General features: G+C 28.2%; 1 protein-coding gene across 1 annotated transcript in view; it reads left to right on the top strand.

Annotated features, from left to right (window-relative positions):
* Positions 1 to 6,447: 6,447 nt before the first annotated feature.
* LOC129958417 (sterol O-acyltransferase 1-like) overlaps positions 6,448 to 22,481 on the top strand; it is a 20,327-nt gene continuing 4,293 nt past the window's right edge. The window contains exons 1-7 of the mRNA XM_056070901.1: positions 6,448 to 6,567; positions 8,688 to 8,818; positions 11,417 to 11,479; positions 13,243 to 13,350; positions 15,432 to 15,583; positions 18,866 to 18,993; positions 22,137 to 22,212. Coding sequence (XP_055926876.1) covers positions 6,496 to 6,567; positions 8,688 to 8,818; positions 11,417 to 11,479; positions 13,243 to 13,350; positions 15,432 to 15,583; positions 18,866 to 18,993; positions 22,137 to 22,212 — 730 coding nt within the window. The 5' untranslated portion in view covers positions 6,448 to 6,495. The remainder of the gene's footprint in view (positions 6,568 to 8,687; positions 8,819 to 11,416; positions 11,480 to 13,242; positions 13,351 to 15,431; positions 15,584 to 18,865; positions 18,994 to 22,136; positions 22,213 to 22,481) is intronic.

Below are 22,481 nucleotides of genomic sequence, written 5' to 3'. Positions count from 1 at the left end.
TTTATTCACTATGAGCAAACAACTTGCCCTGATAGAATTTTCACAAATCTACTTTATTCAATGAACTCGCTAGCTGTCGGTTTACCGTAATAATGCAATTAAAAATTGTGTATCATTGCATTGCTATATGATGGATTATATTTAGGGTTATTAATTTGAAAGCATTTATCGTAGTTGTGAAAGGAATTAAACTGCACAGGAAAATAACTTTCGCATAGGATATCAATTATAAAAAACAGAAGTTGTGTAAGTAATTAACATTGGATTTTTAGGGGAATTCAAACGTAAGTACGACTCTTTAAATTTTTGATGTCTGGTTCAAACTGATTATAAACTTTTTCAAAATAGATTGATTTTTATTTAAGAAAATGGTTATGGTATCTTCAAAGATTTAAATCAATTACTTCCCAGTTACTTCCAGAAAAATCATAAATAATGTGTTATTTCCCGTACAAATAGGACAACAATAGTCTCATTGTAACAAATCAAAATATAGCGTGAGTAAAGTCTCCATTTTTAAATAAGTATCAATCGGTGAACACGCTTATTTTCCCACAAAGGCAGATAATTCCGTTGGGCGGTTTCTGTCTCGATATATTAATGATTTGAAAGTTTAGTTTGTTTATGGCTTGTTTCTTGTCGACAGCATCCGCTACTGAAATACCATTGTAGAATTATCGTTCGTGAGACGTATTCCTGTTTTATGAGGTAAATATTTAAGAAAGTAATTAACAAAAATCTAAACCATACGCATAGCACATAGATAGATCGCGAGCTGGTATTTGGCCAATCCTTATCGTGTTGTGACTTTCACTTCTTGTTAAGTGTTAATTTCAGACGTTGAAATTATTAACTTTGGTTAACACAGATGATTCGCATGTCAAAATAATCTAATGCGGTCTTTTAGTCCATTATTTGTCGTTTTAATATATTTTTGATATCTTTTTATATGCATTGTTATTAATATTTTTCGTCCTTTATCCATACAATTGGAGTTACCATTCAGCGAGAGTGAAGAACATTCAACTGGGCTGAAGAAACTTTTGCTGGTCATACCGGACAGGAGTGCAGGTCTGAAACTCCTCTCAATGAAGGACCTTTTACAAGTGACTGAATTGATAGTGTATTAATCAAGGACACCTGTTGACATTTGAAAGGACAATCTGCTGAATTTGTTACTGATCCATGAACAATGGACATTTTTTTTTCTCAGAAGACTTAAACACACTTTCTTCTCCACTTTCTTGGACTTTTTCCTTTGCTTGTTCTTCGGAATGAGACTATGTTGAAATATCTTTTGTGTTGGATTTCTTCATTCTTTAAATCATTAGGACTTATCACAGATATAGACATTGGACTTTCACAATATGCAAGAATATCTTTTTATAAAAACATGCAGGAGCTTCCACATTATTTTGTAATTTAAATTTTATCTATTATTAGTAAGTGACGAAAGAAAAAATAATATATAACTTCATCTTTCTCCTACAAAAGAAAAGGAGATAGAAAGCCGCCAAAAGGCACCCATAAACCCGCATCACTCGCATCCAGACGCCGTTTTATGAGCTGGCATGCGACTGCTGTGTGGTCAGTGGGTCTGTGTTGTGTTCTTTTATTTGCGCTTTAGCTCCTTCAATTATGGAAATCTGGTATTATTCTAAATTTGTAGTTGTAGTTTCTACTTCCTGTTTCAAGCGAATTATCTTCTTCCCATTTAAAGAAATTAGTTTGTTGACTTTTAAGACAAATTTGCCATCTTATATAGGGAGTATATATATAATATACATATGTTTTATCTTAGGTTTAGAAAAATTTAAATAATTATCAAAATCAAGCCTTATATTCTTATTTTAAATTGTCATTTAAATGAGATTGGAGTAGTGGGATTCTATTTAAACATAGTAAATTGAGTTGGTTTAAACTGCATAAATGATAATTATTATCACTATAGTACGATTAATATTTTCACTTCTCTATTTGAGCATTATTGCATTTAATATTTTATACCAGGTACTTCCGAATGGTTTTTTTTTAAATTTTAATTTCACAAAATTCCTAGCTTGAACGAAAATGGTCAACCACACAATGTTTTCATATCATCGATGTCAAAACTCTATTCTAAAAACTATCATCTTTCAAATCACTAAAGTAAAGGTAGCTTAGACAGGAATTTGCGCTGATGATGGAAACTTGAATTTGTTAAATGAAAAAATAGAATAGAAACTATCTCTAAAACACTTTCTCGCAAACTTTTAATAATGGTGCATTTGTTTATATATACGCCTTTTTCCCAAACGCTTGAAATCAAAATTGCAGTTAAAATTAAAACGTACCAAAATTTAATATATTTAAAAGGTTGCATTTTTGAATTGGCTCTTTTACATGCTTCTGAAAGTACAAACCGGTGGACGTTGAACCTCTCTCGTGGAAATTTAAAATTTTATCTGCGTCAAAGCGACTAGAATTATAAATCTGTGGTATTCATGCTGAATTTAGACGTTTAGTTTTAACTAGGACTCTCCTCTTGCAAAGAAATTTCGTGAAATCTCTTTTTCAAAACAAAACATTTTCTTTAAATTTTTTAAATAGAGCTCCCCAAAGTCACAGGGAAGGAGTATAAAAGGCCCAAATGCTTAGTCTTATTAAAATCATTATACAAATAATTTGAGCTCACCGCGACGATAAAAGCGGGCCTTTTTAATTAGTTTAAATGGTTATTTAAAATAGATGTAAGTAGTGGATTTATATTTAAATACCGTAAAATGAGTAATTGTCCGTTATCTCTTTTAAAGCATGTTCTCTGGTGTACGACGAGTTCATTGTTCACATCCCTGTATTTTTTTAAAACATGTAATTGATTGGACTTGATGACAGAAACTTGACGCGTAAGCCCCGGAAGATTGCTCCTTGATCTCGAATAGGATAGTTTTCAGACTTTAATTTTGTTATTTTGCGAAAATTCCTGGTTAAGTTTTAAAAGCAATAATGCACAAAGATCTCTAAATATCGGGCAACGTTACTTTAAATGAAAGTCGAAAAAATGATGTTATAGAACACCATGAATGTTGACCAATTTTCGAATCGTTGTCAACCATAGAGGCTGCTCAGTACGTAGCAGAAAAACCGGAACTGTTTTCTGCAGTCGATTTTTAAATCTTTAGAATAAATGAAACTTGGATAGAAATTCGCGCTAATGTTGAATAAGACGCGTGACAAGCGTAAAACAAGTGCAGAAAAAAAAATGCGAATTTCAACCTTCAATTAATTACTATTGAATTATATAATATCCCGTAAATAATGGTCAGTTTACTGAATACTATCCAATTTCAGTTTCTTGAATTTTTAAATAGTTTGTAAATTTGAAAAAATAATTACGATATCATCGGAAATACTGGTAAAACTGACCGCTTGGCCGATACACTTATAAAATTTAACTGGTTTGATCATGGTCGTAAAAAGGTTAAGTTCATTAATTATAAATGGTTTATTAAAAAGAACGGAAACAATGTAATAAAATGATCTGAAAATAATTGAAATTTCAAATATAATCCATATATCGTAAATGACCAACGGTCTAGTAACGGGATGTGGCCTTTTGTAGTAAAAATCATTAAAAGGAGAATTTTTTTTAAAAAAATTTCGGGTTTGGTAAATTTTAAATCTTCTCATTGGCAAAATAACGGTTATGGGAATAAGAAAACGATTAAAATTTAGATATGAATAAAAAGCCAAGATTGGGTTTCAGTATTCAATTCATTGCATAGTTGCAATTCAAGTAAACACGTTTCGAATGCTCAAAACATAAAATTCAAAATATACCATCTATAAAATCACTTGGCAGTAATCGCAGATCTTTTAGAATAATATGGCAATTGATTGTAAGTAAATTTTTAAAAAAATAACCGCACTACTTGAGCACGAACTTGATTCAAGGATCGTGTGTATATGTGATATAAACATAATTTTTTTTTTTTAATTCTAAAATTCCAAACTTCAATTAAAAGCAGGAAGAATAGTCGCATTTGTGATTTCTTACTGCCCTAATGTTGAAAGTTAAATGAAATTATACTTTATTATAAATTCTGTTATATGTACGCACTCCCGCTGGAATGTTAAGAGTTGGCAGAAATTCGAAATGGTGTGCATTACTTTTCCTTGCCGCGCGAAATTTCCATTAAAGGATAATATACGTTCCAAATAAAATTGCAAGGTGGGAAAAAAAAAGGAATAATTTAGAACTTTAATTTAAATTGTAATACTTTTTGGATTTTGTGGAATACTTTTTGGAATACTATGTGGATTTTTCTCGATAAGCTGGTAATTCAATTAATTAAAAACTTGGAGAATTGAACAATTTCTCTTTATGGACAGTTTAAAGGACCATTGAAACTGCATTTCGATAATAATTTTATTTAAAGTTAGATGTAATAGAGGTTCGAAGTTAATATCCAATACGAGGTATTAGTCATCCGTTGGGAATCCATGCATTTTCTCTTTTATTACCATCTAAATGCTAGATAACCTGAAGTGATCGAATGGAAAATGTCTTCCATTACTTCCAGCTGAATTCTCCTCGATTATTTAATTATTTATTCGTTAATTGAAGCAGAGTCGATAGAGACAGTGGCTAGGTATATATATGTAAAAAGGCAATTTCTGATGTTGCATTCATTTTTATGTTCTGTCTTGATCGTTGGTGGGGGGGGAGGGGTCGATTTAATTTTCAGTACCGTATTCACTTCGAATTTTGAAATATTTATATGTATGTAACTATTTTGAAACTTCAAAAGCTAAAATGTTAAGACAAAATTATCATTTGGTCAGGTTCCTACATATCAATTTACGTTCATTTAATTATAAGAATATATATATTTGAAATTTTAATTTTGATTTATTATACCACGAGAGTCGTATTATGAACATCGAAAATGTGATAGAATTTCGTCTATCTACATCGCGACATAAGAGCAAAATGTTTCTGTTCAATGATTTTACTATGACATTTTGATAGGGATTTTTTGGACACGTGCAGACATGGGAAGGATAATGTTGAAAAGAATATAAAATTTTTTATCCCTTCGTTGTTATGGAATCGGCAGTTTTACTTCGAATGTGTTATAATTCAATAAACAAAGCAAAAAGTAAGAATTAAATCAGGATGCAAGAGAATGTTTCGGAAGAAAAATAATGTGGGCTGAATTAAGATAAAATTAAGAAATCATGTTTTAACTAGATATCATTACATATATATATATATATTAGCATAAAAATTTAAGTCTCTTGTAAAGCTTAGAATAGAAATTTACATGGATTAAATTAAAATTATCCGAATGTCCCGAAATCGGTATGAGCGCCATTATTTATAATTTTATGCATTTATGAAAAGAATTTTGTGTTCTTATGAATAAGAATATAATAATATAGTGATTTCTAAATTATTATCCCCAATGTTAAAAGAAATTTTATATATTTATTCCATTTAAAAAGCAAAATTGCATTGCATTACATGGTAAGCTTTATAAGAACACAAATTTTGTCTTTTGCTTTCATAAATTGTAATCAATAATTCATTCTCTTTGTTCTCCATCGTAGAAAAATACTAAAACTTTAGAGGATTTGTTGGTGAGTAGAAAAAACTTCCTCAGTGTAGCTTCATACATTCATAAAAGCAAGCTGGCTTGCAAATGAATAAGTAATCAAAACTTTTTTTTTTTTTTTTAAGAAAGAAAGAGATGAAGGTGATGGTATCTTCTTTTAATAACATTATACCGATCGAAAGACTACGAAACGTATTGTTTGATAGATAGCCCCCCCACACACATAGAATCTAATTTTTTTTTTAAATCAAAAAACTAAATGGGAACGTTGATTTGCATCTTTAAGTATTGTTCTGTTTCTTCAATCATGTAGTTAAATTTGTATCTCTCTTCCTTGGCGTTGATTTAATTTTAGTTTGTTCAGAAAAGTGTTTGGAAATAACGTCGCATCTTAATTGCCTTCATAAACTTTCAAATTGCCAAAAAGGCATTTATATCCAGATAAGAACAATGTGATTGTTTTGAAATTGCTTATTTAAAGAGGTATTTTAATATTAAAATTTAAAGTTTTGAAAATCTGGGAATGCAGTGATATTTGTAATTGCCGTTATCATCTATTCAAAATCTTTTTTCATTGAATAATAAGTTGCTCAAGTTTCAAAAATATGCCTTATAAATTTTTAATGCAAATAAAATCAAAACACAGGACCTTAGCTTTATTATAATTACTGAAAGGAATAAATGTAAAACTGAACACAGATATTTGCTATTTAAGAGCAGACGATTGTTTCGTCGTGAAAAGGATTTTAACCGGACACGTATTCTGTCTAAAATTGTTTGCTTACTGCCGTCGAGCTCGCACCTGTTGTGCACTTCTTGTATTTGCTTTTATGCCGATCGCTCTGTATGAAGTTTATCACATTCAGGGTTGGTGTTCAAGAGAAGAGGGTTGAGGATCATGTCTAACAGGGTGGAGATCAGAAAGAAGGCTCGAGATATAGAGCTTTGGGAACTAAGGCAAATGCTGCAGGTAAATGAATTAATTAATTACTATACTTTCTGGACTGAGGAATATTTCATGAGTGTTTTCTAATTGATTAAAAATTTTCAAATTTATTCTTTAAAAATATTTTTTTTTCTGTTTGAGGTGGAATGACTCGAATTAAAAGTTTTATCTGAAAATTTCCGTTTCGGAAATACGGAAACAATCGGTGGAGAGTAATTTTAGGCAACAGACATTTTTCAGATTCTTTACATATCTTGTTAGTAGTTTTGGTGCTTTCAACAAACTGGATGGCATGCAAGTAGCATAAGTTCAGTTTCTTTTACATAATATTCCATTATAATGATCAATAAATATGTAAAATAATATCCTGCAGCATAAATTCCTTTCAAATAGCATTGAATATTTCAACAATGCGCTAGTTTCTCAAGGCCTTTTTATATTGTTAAAAAATTCACTGAATTTTTCATGAAATCTTTCTATGCTGTTTTTATTGTTCGAATCTTTCAATCTACCATAGAGATGTTTCATATTCTTTTGAAAAAACTGGTGTAATTTCGCCAAGCGTCTTATTTGCAGAATATGCATGGATTAGAAATTCTTTTGCAACTTCTTTTTACTTGCATTTGCTGAATGAATGCGAAAGGCATCGAGTCAAACTGGAGAGTATTTTCTTGGTTGGTTTCTCATTGGTATGAAAGAGATAAATCCAGATTTGTGATTTGCGTTTATTTTTTAATCCTCATCGGCTTAATCTCAATAAATGTGTGCCATTACTGTTCGCTGCCACTGTCTCTTCTGTTCCATTATAATGCCTTTAAGGAATGGTGTCTCTTGTAGTTCGGATCTTGGAAATATAGATAGGATAATTCTTTAATTGTCTCATTCACATCTCTTTTTATTTACAAGTAAAAGTTTGTATTTATAAAAAGTGTTGAGGAAATAGAGTTCCTTTAACTCTTTAAATGGCCATTTTTTTAGTCATATTATGTTAAAATATTTTTAGGCTTGAAATTAGAATAAGAAAAGGGATTCATGTAGCTTATTAGATAAATTTAATTTGATTAATTAATTAATTTGGTTATCAATAATTAAGTAACAAATCAAGACGCATCATTTTGTCTGAGATAAAGAACTGAAGTATCTAAGTTTCTGACTTACTAAAAAAATTGTCAGAACTTATGCCAACCTACATAAATTCATACAAAGATTGATAAATTTGGTGAGAAGCATATTTCCCACTGCCCTAGAAAGGGTTAAATTGACAGAAACCAGCATAAACCATCAAGAAAGGCTTTCTTTCTATTTACTTTTATGGATTTAATTTTTATTTATCGTCTTTTAATTCTATCTTAATTGGGAATCTATTTTTTAAAAATTTCAATGTGTTATTCGATACGCCTGAAAAGATTATTTAAATTGAATCTGCCTATTAAAAATTTCTGGCACGAATATTAAAAGAAATGTACATACTTTGAAATAGAATCGGAAAGGAATCGATTATAATATTGGTGGACGCATGCGACTGAAATCAAAGTAAATTTTTAAAAATATCGAAAAAATGTACGCAAGTGAAACTGACATCATTATAAAGGTAATTTTTAAAAAAAATTTAGTAACACACACACACACACAAAAAAAAAACATGGAATACTTCTAGAAGATATGAGCATCAGTTTTCATAAGCGAGATATAGCAACCATCAATCAAGCGGCGGTTCAGCCTGCTTTCGCACTCAATTCAATTGGTTTATAACGTCTTGACTTCTTTTATATGTTTTTTCCTGGGACTGTACACCGTATATAATGACACAGCAAACCCAAAAATTCTAATACTATTTTGTTTTTCTATTAATTATTTGAACTCCATAAATTGAAAATTGCAGCTCCGTTAAAATGCGAAGTTTTGAATTAAGTGCAGCTGTACAAACGTTCAATAAAGTAGTCTGAAACCTTTGCATGTCGCTTTGTTTACATTAGACTGTTGCCATTCGATGATAAGTAATAAGAGTGATTTCTATGACACGTTAGCGTTATATATATAGAGAGAGAGAAAGAGAGAGATTCTGTTAATTTAATTTATTAAATGAAACTTAAAGTGATTTTTTTTTCATTTAAATATCCTTAATATATGCATTGCTTCATTAGGATCCGAGTATTGATATTTTGAATGATGTTGATGCCAAGTTCGAGAAAGACCCTGATAGAATAATCACGGAACTTGAATTAAAACATAAAAAACCTCAAAACGATTTTATGAATAAGCTATCTTTACCCAAGTAAGCATCTTTATTATTTTTAGTTTTTTTTTATGGCTCTTAAAACAGAAAATTATTTTTATATTTATGCAAAACAATTTAATCTCAAAGAAAATCAAAACTGTTTCTATACATTTGAATTTTGAAAGATTTTCAGAACACATAAAAGGTGTTATTTCTTAAAAAAGCGGATATTTATTTTAACATGTAATCAGAAAGTGGAGTATTTTTTGCTAAATTATTTTGTTATAGTATAATATTATGTATGTTTTAGTGACTTAGAATATCGAAGCAGCGCTTAGATATTTTCTTTAATTTTCTTTTTGATTTAATATATTGAAATATGCCAGATTTTTTTTAGTTCATTAATAGTGAAGAAAAATGCCTCTAAAATGCAAAGAACGAAATAGACAATGTTAATCTAGAAATCTTTTGTATGTATTAGTTTATTATTAGTCTTCCATTAATAAATAAATTTTACATTAATCATATTTTGTTTGCATTTTTATTTCCATTATATCGCTTTTCCTAGTGAATTTTTATGTCCTTCGTGCTTTTCCTCTCAATATCTTTTTAGTATACAAAGTGTCTCAAAAACGTTCTAGTATTATAGTTCCGTGTCTTCAGCGAACTCCACCCTCTCAAGGGTCAGTCGAAAGCAATAACAGTCCTTATCATTGTGACCCAAATTTCTCGCTGTAATTTTCTGACTCGATAGATTTAATGTGGGTATATTTATAATGATGCACCTAAATGATGCAATTTAATGAACTTTAAGGAATATTTACTATTATTTTTAGTTTAAGGATGTAAGAAATGTAGAGATATTTTCTTGTAAAACTGTAAAGAAATTATTGATAATGACAACTAACAACTATGAATATTTATAATTGTATACTATTTCTATCTTGTTATGAAATATTTTATCCCTGATTAATTTCAGCTTAAGGTAAGTGTTTAAAATCTGATCAAACTTAAATTTTAAAACTTTAATAGACATTTAATATATAATTAAATGCCTTGCTGTCAGATTCATAATGTAAATAGTATTAAAAGTCAATTTTTCTTAACATTTTCTGCATTAAATTTTTTAGAAAAACAATACATGATTTCAATTAGTATATTTTTGGCAAAATAAATGAGTTACAGGGTGACAACAAAATTATTTAAAAAATTCAATACATATTAATTCTACAGCATCAAATCTTTCAATCACAGATAAGGTTTTTCCCTATGTCTCAAAACAGTAATTATATCTCTTATTAATATACTGTATGTGAAATACACTATTGTTCTCTTTTGCCTTATTTGACGATGATTATAATACTGTAAAGGGAATCGGTATCATTTCAAAACCAAAAAGTACCTCAAACATTCAAATCCGTCATACAAACAGAATACTGCAATATTTTTAAAGCTGTTGCATGTGTGGTAAAATCCAATTAATATAAGGTAGCTTGATTTTAAAATATGTTCTAATATTTATCACAAGTTTACATTTTCTTTGAGAAACATTTACTATTTGTAACATGCGGTTCAAATCTTCAAATTATGTGGATCTAAAGTATACAAAAAGTAGTTAAAAGAATAAATGTTAGTTGCGTATTACACGAGTGTGACTTAGAAACATAAAAAGTTTGAAAATTCTAACGATAAATGATTCTTTGAGACGCGAAATTGATTAATTAAAAGTAAGAAACCAAACGGTGAACTAGTACCGCTCTGTGAAAGGTCTTAATTAAGAAACCAAACGATAAATTAGTAGCTCTACCTGTCGGAAATGTCTCTTCATAGAAACGACGAGCAAAAAGCATTAAATCGAAAATTTATTCTTCAAGAAATTTCATCTATGAGATAAAAAGCACGATATGGATTCATGAAAGAATCCATATCGTAGATTTAAAACTGGAATGAGTCGTGAACTCTATTCTAAATAGCTAATTTCATAAATTGATTAAATTAGTTTAAAAATCTGATTCTGTTAATGACCTTCCAACAAGTTAAAAGAAGAAGAAGACAGGTTAAAAAAAGTAATATATTTCTGGATCTTGTTTATTATTTTTTAGCGCAATCCTACAAAATAAATTCGTATTGCACCAAAAGAAACATTTCAGGCATCTAGGACTGACACGTTTCAAGGAGACCTGAATTGTGTGCCTATACAGAACAAACTGTTCGGACTTTTCAAGCATTGTTCCTGAGACAAGAATTTGAAATTGAGATTCCCCGTGGAATAAGTAACGACAATCATCACTTAAATCGGATTTGTTCTTATAAATCATCCTTTCATGGCGTCGGAAGGGGTAAAAATGCAAGTAGTGTCCGAGTCTGAGAATTCGAGAATCCATAGGTAGTTCCATAGATAAAGTATATAGCGCTAAGAAATTTAATGCTTAACGAAAGATATATAGCAGAATTTCACTTTTACACTAGCAATAAAAATTATGTTGCAATTAACTAAGGCAATTTGCCTATAAACTTATACTAATTATTTACAAACAATAGTAGTTTGTTTAAATATAATATTTCTTTGCTTAATGAATTTTCATAACCAGGGAACGACGCCATATTCTGCCTGCAGTTTTCCATCCACATTTATTCATCTAAAATATTTTTCAGAGGTTCTGAAGCTCCGAGGGAATTACGAAGAAAAGAATTTGTTTTAAGAAATTCAACTTTAACGTAAGTCATAAGATTATTACTTTAATTTAAATATATTTCACTCCATTCAGATAACCATGAAAATGATGTTTTATTTTAGATGCCATGCCATTAAATATTTTTGCTAAAGTATCATTAATTCTTATAACTTTTAAGTTTAATAAATACTATTGTTTCAAAATATTTAAAATTACGAGGAAAACCAAAGAATAGTTCCTTGACTACAACCACTTAATATATATATATATATATATATATATATATATATATATATATATATATATATATATATATATATATATATATATATATATATATATATATATATATATATATATTATTTCAAATGAAAGTTCATTATTCCTAGATTTGTATATAAGTCACCAGCCATCTTGGCTTAGTTGAATATTGAACTCGATGTGATTAACCATGGTTCAAATCTTTTTAATGGTAGCTTGGTTCAATCTTTCATTTTAAATGTTGTTTATTGCTAATTTATGTTTCTAGAGAATAATAGATCTTTTTTTACATTTCTGAATAATTATTCCCGAATATTCTTCGAATACATAGAAGAATTTTGAGATGCCCTACAAGTTGTGGACAGTTTTCCTATTCTCGTATGTTACGATATGCTTCAAAATAATAAATTTTATTTTATCGTTAAATTGTATTCTGATTTCTTTGCAATTTTTTTTTCCATTTTTCACTAAACCTGAGGTCATTTCGAAGTCACTTAACTCGATAATCGAAAATATTTGCAATGTTTTTCATTTAACTTGTATGTCAATAGATATTTCAAAAAAATTTGTGAATATCGCTCAGTTATGCTGACTTCATAATAGAGTATAGAAGACTTGAGTCAGGTTTCAAAACAGGGACTTTTTTCTTTTACGAAATTCCTGCAAAATCATAATTTATATTCTATGGATCCATGCAGTTTCGTTGTGTTTATATTATTTTCTTAATTCTCATTTATAGTACACGATAAAACACATGCTATTTTACAAATAAGAAAATGTCTGCAGAAATAATTTCAAAAACGAATTTTTATTCAATTTAAATTTGATTTATTTCATGTTAAGAAGGACTGACGATTGTTATTCCTTTTTAACACGCATTCTGATATGCTGGAAATTAGAAAATTTTAATTCCTGAGTACTTCGAAAAAATGCAATATTTTAATACTTCGAAACTTAATTTCTTATTTTATCAATCAATTCAACTAAATTTGAGTTGAATTTAAATGTGTGGGAAAATGCGAAATATGTGGCTTCACAAATTCAAACTCCCTTTGCGTTGTAAATAATTTCAGAAAAATAATTACCTTATTACACGATAATTTTAATTATGAATGAAAGATTAATAGGAAGAGTAAAAAAAATTAAATGAAAGCTATTCTGAGTTTAAATATATTAATAAAAGTAGCTCCAAAGAATAGTTTTATTCGGTTCATTGTTAAATTTGACGATATCTAATATGGCGAATTTTTAGCGAATCTTAATGCTGTTTAATTTTTAATAAAAATGTCTATACTTGCGCATACGAAGAAATAAAATTGCTAGCATGTTGATACCACCTGAAATGTTAACATGGTTTTTTTTTAAACAATATTCTTTTATTGATCAAAATATGTAATTTTAAATAATTTTGATTTCTAATAAAATGTATCAAGAAATTCTTAAGAATCTCTATCTGATTTTATGTTTAAATGTTAAAAATTTAAAACATTAAGCATTTTAAAAAGTTATTTTTATTATTATTATTGATTTTCCGTTTCTATTCAGAAATCTTTGGAGAAGTCCTAATGTACGCTCTTTATACAACTTAATTCTTGCTTTTTTTGTATTCCTGTACCTGCACATCGCTATCTTCTATTACTTTAATGTTGAACGGTAAGTACCAGATATTTTTTTCTTTTCTTTCTTAGATTCCGTTTGCATTCAGTTTCTAGAAATTACTATGCTGTAATCTTCATTTGAAAAAAATGTATATATAAGCATACAATTCTTTTATTTTAATCGTCTACCATAGACTTGTATATTAATCACAATACGTAAGCATACCATTACTTAACCCATCTTTGCATGATGATAGAAATTTCCATCATAACATCTAGTGAACAAAAAATGAACTCAAAACAGGTGTACTGTAAATTTATTGACTTTTTCGCACCTATTGCGTAATAAGGAACGTAGCTGTCAAAGAATTTAAATGTCACAATCATTATAGGAGGTTTGAACTTGCCATTTCGCTGCTTGTTGTGGTTGGAAGAAACTTTCTATTTCTTGAATATTTTTTATAACACATCTGATTTCTTTTTCTTTTCTTTTCTTTTTTTCTAATAAATACGATAATGAGTGGAGGAATTTAGAAGAGAGGGACATTGAAGATTTCCTTTAATCTAGAGCAGGAATTATCCTGATTTATTTCACAAAAAAAAACCATGCAAAGGAGGGTTAAAAATCAGTAAACAATGTGATCTGAATCATGCCGCAGAATATAGAAATGCGCCAGTTGATCATTTATGATATGCACAAATTTAAACTGGATCACTGATCAATTTATAATAAAGGTTTTTACTTTTAAATATCATATAAAGCCTAATGATGATAATCCGCATGGAAAAATTTTAATATTGTTATAAACCTAATTCAATTTTGAAAGGTATTCACTGATTAACAATTTAAAGTAAACAATACAGCATGATATCCATATTTTCCTCCCTTTTGTTCAGGGCAAATTATCATTTGCATTATTTTATTCGTTTATTGACAATATTTTTTCTATTATTAATTGGACGATAAATTCTTATAAATTGAATTTTAATCGTTTTTTCTTCTTTTTTATTACTCTGCTTCCATTTATTTAAAATATTTGGAATAATCCCTTTTTTATTTTTACTGATTTTATGAAAATTTCTATTCGCTCATATTTCTTCACTCTTTATGACATATACTTTATTTTATGTCTTCATATATGTGATGGATTTTTACACTTTTGTGACGCAAATTTTTATGTGAATTTTATTATGATATTTGGATAATCTAAACATTTTAACTGTACAGAGTTGACGAAATAAATTCACTGAACGCAGATTTTATTGTTGATTATTTATATTTAAGCACAATAATATACATAATTAACTTTTTATAAAACATATTACATTAATACAATGTCATATGTTCTGTATCATTTTTTTTATTTCTTTCTCGAATTATGTTCTAAAATCACATAGCACACATTTTTTTATGTTCTCTGGATAAACATTTGAAATTTTTAATTGAAATAGTGTGTTCGTGTTTTGCCTTCTTCTCAGTCTAGCTTTTGAGGAATACTATTTATTATAACTGCATTATAACTATTTTCTGTGCTATTCCGATTCAAGAAGCTATTTGTGTTCCAGTCAGGTGCAGTTTTTATAATTATAATTAAATTTAATCTTATTTTAAAAATATGTTAGTAAATTGTTTATAGTTAAACATATTTCTACCTTTAAAATTACATATTTTGCTACTTTTTATTCATTTGATCATGGTTCAAAATTGAGAAATCTGTTCCAAATAATCTTTTGTAGTAACATTATGCAAACAAAACTAAATTGAACTATTTTTTAATTTTTCATTTGTTCTTTTATTTGCTAAAAATTGAGAAATCTGTTCCAAATAATTTCTTATAGTAACATTATTCGAACAAAGCTAAATTGAACTATGTTTTAAATTTTCATTTGTTCTTTTATATAAACCTTTACTCCCATTGAGACTTTTAGGTCGACCCAACTACCTTAATAAAAAAATATGTTTAAAAAATAGTTGATACTTAAAAAACTAAGGGATATATTCGATCAGGTTGCGTAAATATTTTTTAAGTCCATAATCCAACTCAAATAAAGTTTTTTTTTAAATTTAAATTATGATTTTATGAATAATTGTGGCATTCTATTCGTTATTTTATTTTATTGTGATTTAAATTTTAGGTTAAAAAGAGATTTAGCATTGGTTTCATGGTCATTTGGTCAGTTTCACATTGTTACTGCCGTATGGATTGGCATCAACTTATCGATTGTTTTCTTTTTACATCCTGTCTTTCGATTCTGGGCTTCTTCTAGAGCATTTGCGAAGAAGAAGGGTAAGTATTAAGTATTTTTGGGTATCTTAAATAAATATGCCATTGAAATAATGAATAGTCCAGAAAAATATGGGATAAAGTAGAAATGAAATGATTTGTGTTGTCTCAAGTGAAAGATATGATGATAGTAAGATAATATTCATATGATTCAAGTGATACTATTCATCCTCTTTATAAAAAGTTAATTTGTATTTTCGTTATTATTTTATATTTTTAAGCTTTCTAAAAAGAAATATTTTCCAAAATGTTCAAAAACATTTTGAAATAAACATATTTAATTTTGAAGTCAGTGTTGCTTTGCTAGATCTTTGATCATTTTTCAAAGCATGTTACATTTAAAAGGAAAAAATCAGCATATTTTATGACTTTCAAATTCAAAGTTTAGTGTTAAGTTGCAAATGGAAAAACTGATTGTTATATAGTTCCTTAGAAAATATATAATTTAATTATTTTGTGATTAAGATCTTATATTTAAAATTTCTATAACGAAAGAGAACGTTGTGCACAAAAGACAAAGGCTTCATATGATGATAGAATTTTTCATATGCTTGTGAAACTGGTAGAATCGAGAGCTGAATGTGTTTTCTGCTCGGAACATTTAGACATAATTTTTATGAAATATGAAATTTAAATTTCCAGATACTTTGGTGTCATATTTTTGATCTTAAAACGCACTAACTTCTTTGAACTGTGATTTACATTTTATATTTTGCTTTTGGAAGTAATTTTTAACTAATCAAATAAGACTTTAGAAAACTCTTAAGATATTTATTTTTAGTTATGAGATTCAGGTCTTTAAAATGATCTCAAATACCTTAGCTAAAACTTAGTCCTTCCAGTTATTCTCGCTTTGTGTATAAAGAAATACAAAAGACCATGTTAGCACTATAAAATTCAGACTCCGACTTCAAGTACATCTTTCCAAAAATGATGATTTGAATAAATCATTTTTAGGACTTGATTCAGCAAATATACTTATGCTACTTCATTCATCTTTACAGGATTTGTATGCCACGATGCGCTGTATTTCTCTCTTAAGCGTTCCCTATTCTATTTGAATTTTTTTTTAATTCCCTAAAATTCTAATTGGATTTTTTTTAATCCTTTAAATTCTACTTGGATTTTTTCGTGTATTTTTTTTTTGTTGTTGTTATGTGTGAACTTTCCATGACAAAAATAATTTTTTTGTTTGAAATTAAAAAAAAAAAAAAACTATGAAAAAACTAACTAAATTACATTCCAATATTTCCTTCATACCGAATCGTCGTTTATTGCCAAGAGTTCAGTTTAAAGATTGATTGTTGTTGTTTTTCTGTAGTTTATTTGGCGCAAGAGTCATATTTGGCTTAAAGATTGAAAAGGTTGCTGGATAGAGATTCGATTGACCGCTGGGCTGTTGTATGGCAAACCTCCGTCCACTCCTGCTAGATTTGGACGGAGGTTTGAAGAGGATATGGTGGTTCACTTTTCACCTGCATTTTTTAATCGCGTTCTAAATTGAAAGTTGAATCCTAAAAGAGCTCCAATATAGTTTCAAAACGGGTCGTTATTTTGACAAAAGCTGAAAATCTCAGTTATTGGTTATGTACTTATGCAATTTGATTACGCTTTTATTGAAAGGATTTAAAATTTGAATGCAAAAACATAACATTGCAGATTATTTTTTTTTAATATTTTGTCAAACTCTTTTATCTTAGGGAATTTCTCATTTTTAAATCTGTATTTAACCATAAATTTATTTTAGCTTTTAATTAAATGCTACGTTTTATTTTTTACTTCTATTGCTATTGCTTCAAAAAAGAAAAGAGCATCTCATATTCTTAAGAGAATTTAATTGATTTTTGTTTTTTAAATTAATATTTTTATTAATTTTAAATAAGCGTATACAGAATTAAAGAACGTAAATTCTGTATTTAATGCATGATACGTCGTTAAAGGATTCAGTTAAAATAGTAATTCATTTAAAAGATTTAAAAAAAGAACGCTTGTGTGTGACTTTAAATTTCTCAGTTGTCATGTGAATGGAAATGACCATAACCCCCCCCCTAAAAAAATTTCTTTTAAGACCAAAAATGAATAAGCTTTGAGGATGTCGTAATTAGGGTTACGTGCAGTTGTGGTTGACTCCAATTATTGCAACATGTTAGAAAAATAATTTTATTTACTTTTAAACTTAAGAAATGAAACAAATAATTTTGATTCACTACAAGCTTCACCGAGGCGAGTGCGCGAACATTCCGAAGAAAACGGAGAGAATAGCTTTTTAGAAGCATCGTGCGTGTCAATACCCGGATGATGTGCAGCGCGCCATTACGTCACACACAGCCTCGACGGAGACTGTAGTTTACAGATTCATATGGAAAGATGATAGGCATTCGCTACAAGATCTTTGGAGGAATAATGTCTGAAATGCGTGCCCCATAACACTAGATTTGAGACTGAATAGCCATTGGATATTTTACGTATCACCAATGTAGCGCATATCTAACTTTTTTAAACTCATTATTTGATATAAAGGAAATAACTCGCAATTTCTTCGCAAAGAAGATATCAAGTTTACACCAGTACTATAATTTACTCATCCTTTATTCAATCCTGAAAGGTGTTTTATAATTCTGCTTTTCAGTACCAAAGGAATGTAATTTAAAAAAGACGATTTTCCAGTTACAACAATTTTGTATACAAAATCTGATATTACATCAAGTCATAACTAGGTAAATTTATTAAGAATACACTTTTTATAATTTATTCTGGTTAATATGAATATAAATCCTCAAATAACGAATTGAAGTTTTTCCATTTTTATTTTTCATTTTTCTGGAAAATTGGTATAAAGTGGTTTACGTTTAAATTAAAGAATTAATTTTAAATTAAATTAAAGAACGTTTCTGAATTAAAGAATTTATGATCGCTCAATATTTAGAACTCTGTATGTATAACGATGGATACTTTAATCTCTTTATAGATTTTGTGATTCAATATTTTGCACTTTATTCATTTCGTATGAAACAAAAACAATGGATAAACATGAGTAGATATGAAAGTAATAGATATTTGAATCTTTTTATAGGCCTTTATGATTTGATGCTTTGCACTTTATTCATTTCGTATAAAGCAAAAGCAATGGATAAGTATGAATGGATATGAAAGTAATGGATACATTAATCTCTTTATAGGCCTTTATGATTTGATATTTTGAACTTTATTCATTTCGTATAAAGCAAAAACAATGGATTAGTATGAATAGATATGAAATTAATGGATATTTTAATCTCTTTATAGGCCTTTATGATTTGATGTTTTGCACTTTATTCGTTTTGTATGAAGCGGCTTTGCTGATAATTCCACCAAAAATAATCATAGACTGCAATATACCACCCGCATCATCTTGCGCGTTAGTAATGGAACAGGTCAGTATTGTATTCTTTTTTTATAAACCAAGTATACATAAATATGAGTTAATAGAGTATACAAGTTAAGAGTTAAATAAGAATTTAATGTTGTCTTTATTTCTCTTACATTTACGTTATGTTATAATTAATACTTCTCTCATTCGGTGAAACATCAGAAATCTATTAATTAATAAATTGCAAAACCATTTAGGGATGATATTCTAAATATATAAAAGATCTGGTTTATCTTTCTGTTCGTTTTAATCGTCGCTTTACACTCTTGGATCGTTTTATATATCGAGATGAAATATGGGTCACAGATGGATTATCCCAAATGGAAATTTTTTTAAAGCTATTTTAAAATTCGAATTAATTTTTATTAACTTGATTCTAAATGATAAATTAGAATTAATAGTTGGGAAATTTTAGGAATCATCATAATTTTGTTTGCAATTGGAGAGCTATAATTTTTGTATCATTCTAGAGTTCAGTACATTTCTAATTATCGTAACTTGAAGTTTGTAACTGAAAATTGATCTGTGCAACTTTTCTAATTTTAGTGTGTTTTCTATTTATTTATTTTACTGAATAAACTTTTTTTCCAAGTTGACCTACGGGACTTAATTATTAATTAAACACCAGGCTTATGCATTAGCATTTCGCGCAATATTTGAGTTCCACGTGTTGCCATTCAATAAAAATAACAATTGAGAGTAAATGAATTATTATTGCATACGAGTTCTTTTCATATTTTTATGTGGTTTTAAAGAATTCTTTTTTTCGCTTCTGTATTATTTAGCTCAGTGGTATCTTGATATGATACTTGATAGTAATTGAATTATGCCTTCGGAGGCATTATTTATTTTTATTTCGCTGATAGTATACATAATAGGCAATATAATGTGGTAACTAAACTACAAGTGTTCAATATTCAATTCTAAGGGTCATTAATTATTACATGGGACCAGTTTAAATATCAAGATCAGAAAAAAAAACATTTATGTATATAGTTTGTAGATTATAAATTTCTTTTTCAAGTTAATTATTTATGGTTATAAGAAAGTAGTTTTTTTTTACAAATCTGAAATCCAGTAAAAATCGCTTATCTAGTAAAATGGTTAAACGTTTAACAGATAATGGTTTCAGGTACCATATATCTGCTATAGTTATAAATAAATTTGTTGAAATTAAACAGAGGAATAAAACGTTAGGTTTAGTAGATAGTTGAACTAAAGATTGAATCAAGTAATAGTACTGAATTATTGCTTTCCAAAGGAGCTCAGAACTGAAATTTATGGAAATTCCAAGTAAAAGTAATTTTACAGAGCGAAGAACTATTTTAGAATATTTAAAAAAATTGCTCCAGCAATAAATGACGATTTAGAGGAAGACATAAAACAGCTAACTGAATGCAAGAAAAGTTATTTAAATTCATAAGATATCACAGCTAGCTGGAATGAAAATGGACCTGTAATATTGCTAAAGTAATATGTTTTTTGTATCAGCACAAATCCAAAGTGAATACTCACTTTGGATTTGTGCTGATGTATGTTACAAAAAGATGTTATGTTACAAAAAGATGTTATGTTACAAAAAGATGTTATGTTACAAAAAGATGTGTATGTTACAAAAGATGTGTATGTTACAAAAAGATTTTTAATGCTACTTGCGATGGAAAACAAATGACGGAATGTATTCCCAGTTTAAATGAAATTAGAACGTAAAACTAAAGCAATCTACGGGAAATATACGTGACCATATGCTCATCACTGAAGTTTTCGATGATTTGCTTCCAGATTATCAGTATTTCCTTAGTGTCTGTGAATATGTACCTCCTGATAAACAAGGTATTAATGACTTTATTAATAGATTATCAATTGATAGATAATAAAAGATTGAAAATGCACAGACTCAATAAGGAAATGCTTTCATAAGTAAGAAGTTATAGAAGAAGAAACAATATGAGTCAAATGCATGCAAGCTGTAATATCTATCAAAAAAGTGCTTTTCAAAGACTTTGATTTAAAGTTATGTTTTCAATGTGGGAAGCAAATTATAGAGCCAAAACTTTTGACAAAGGCCAATTCTCGCCTACAAGCAAAGAATAATTTAACCAAAAGAAAAAATATAAGATTTCATCAGTATTGTTTAGCTGTTGAAAAATGAAAGTAAAAGCAGTTGGCATTTCATTTTTATTGGTCTAAATTCTGTGGTTAGGCAGCACATGATATACGACAAAGCATAGATTTATAAAAGAATGCTAAGTCTTATAAAAATAAAGATTGTATTGGAAATACAATAGATGCTTTTGTCAGAGATAGTTTTCAAAACAGAGCATTTGATGAAAGGAATTATATTCCAGTGAGTTGAAAAATGTTTTATATTTTCTTAATTTAAAACGAATTCTCATTTTCGTTAGCTCAATAAAAGAGAAAGTCTGTGCAATCGAATTAGATAAAAAATTTGCAGAATCATGAACGACGAAAAAAAAAAAAAATTGGAAATAGAGCGGATAAGTTATGCAAATTAATCCAAAACAAGTCTTTTTGGAACATATAGTGATAGATTATTCGTAGTCATCACAGTTTTTTAATACAAGCTAATAATATTATCTGCATTTTTATAATGCATTTATTCATTTAAAAATGTTTTATACATCTAAAGAAAACGAACTTTATTTTCCTTATGCTCTCTAAATTTTTAATTCTCATAATATTTATTGACGTCCAATTAAAAATGGTTTATATCCTTTGATGTATAGTAAGAAATATTCAACATTTTGGAACTATCTGATGAAGATAAGCCAATAATGACAACGTAAAATACAGAGCAACATAGACTACAGCGTTGATAGCAGATATTGATTGATAAGACAGATCTATTGCTTAGTATAACATACTGATGCCTGGATAAAAAGCATTTTGGCAAGTAAAAATATAGTTAAGACAATTATGATTTTCAAATTATTCGATCTTTCATAGTCTTGAAATATCTTTTTTATATTTTAACTGCAAATTTCATTTTCATCGTTTCATTCATTGTCATTGATATTAAACTGTAAAGGAAAAATATTAGCATTTTTTGTATCAATTTTTACTTATATATATTTTATTTCGCTTTATATCTATATTGACATATGTTTTGTATTTCTTCCATTTCAGTTTAGACTTTTTATGAAGAGTTATGCATTTGTTCGAGAAAACATTAACAGAGTTTTAAAGTATAAGCTCCATCAAGGTATTGTGAAATCTCAATTGATTCGTATTTTTCGTGATTCAATCCTGATAAAGCCATAAAATTATACAATGCCGTTAAAAATTAAGAAAATTTTTGTTTCTGGTGTTTATCGTTAGAATGACAATTTTAATAAAGTTAGATTGCATATACGATATAAAAAAATAGCTATACAACTGTAATTTATGTATAAATTATCGTGTGCAACCATCATTAACATCAAAAGATATAAAAGAAAATCAGAATAAAGCACAGACTGGCAAAAAATGTGG

This window comes from Argiope bruennichi, chromosome X1, assembly GCF_947563725.1.
Source record: "Argiope bruennichi chromosome X1, qqArgBrue1.1, whole genome shotgun sequence".
Classification (NCBI taxonomy): domain Eukaryota; kingdom Metazoa; phylum Arthropoda; class Arachnida; order Araneae; family Araneidae; genus Argiope; species Argiope bruennichi.
This window is presented reverse-complemented; position numbering and strand designations above follow the sequence as displayed.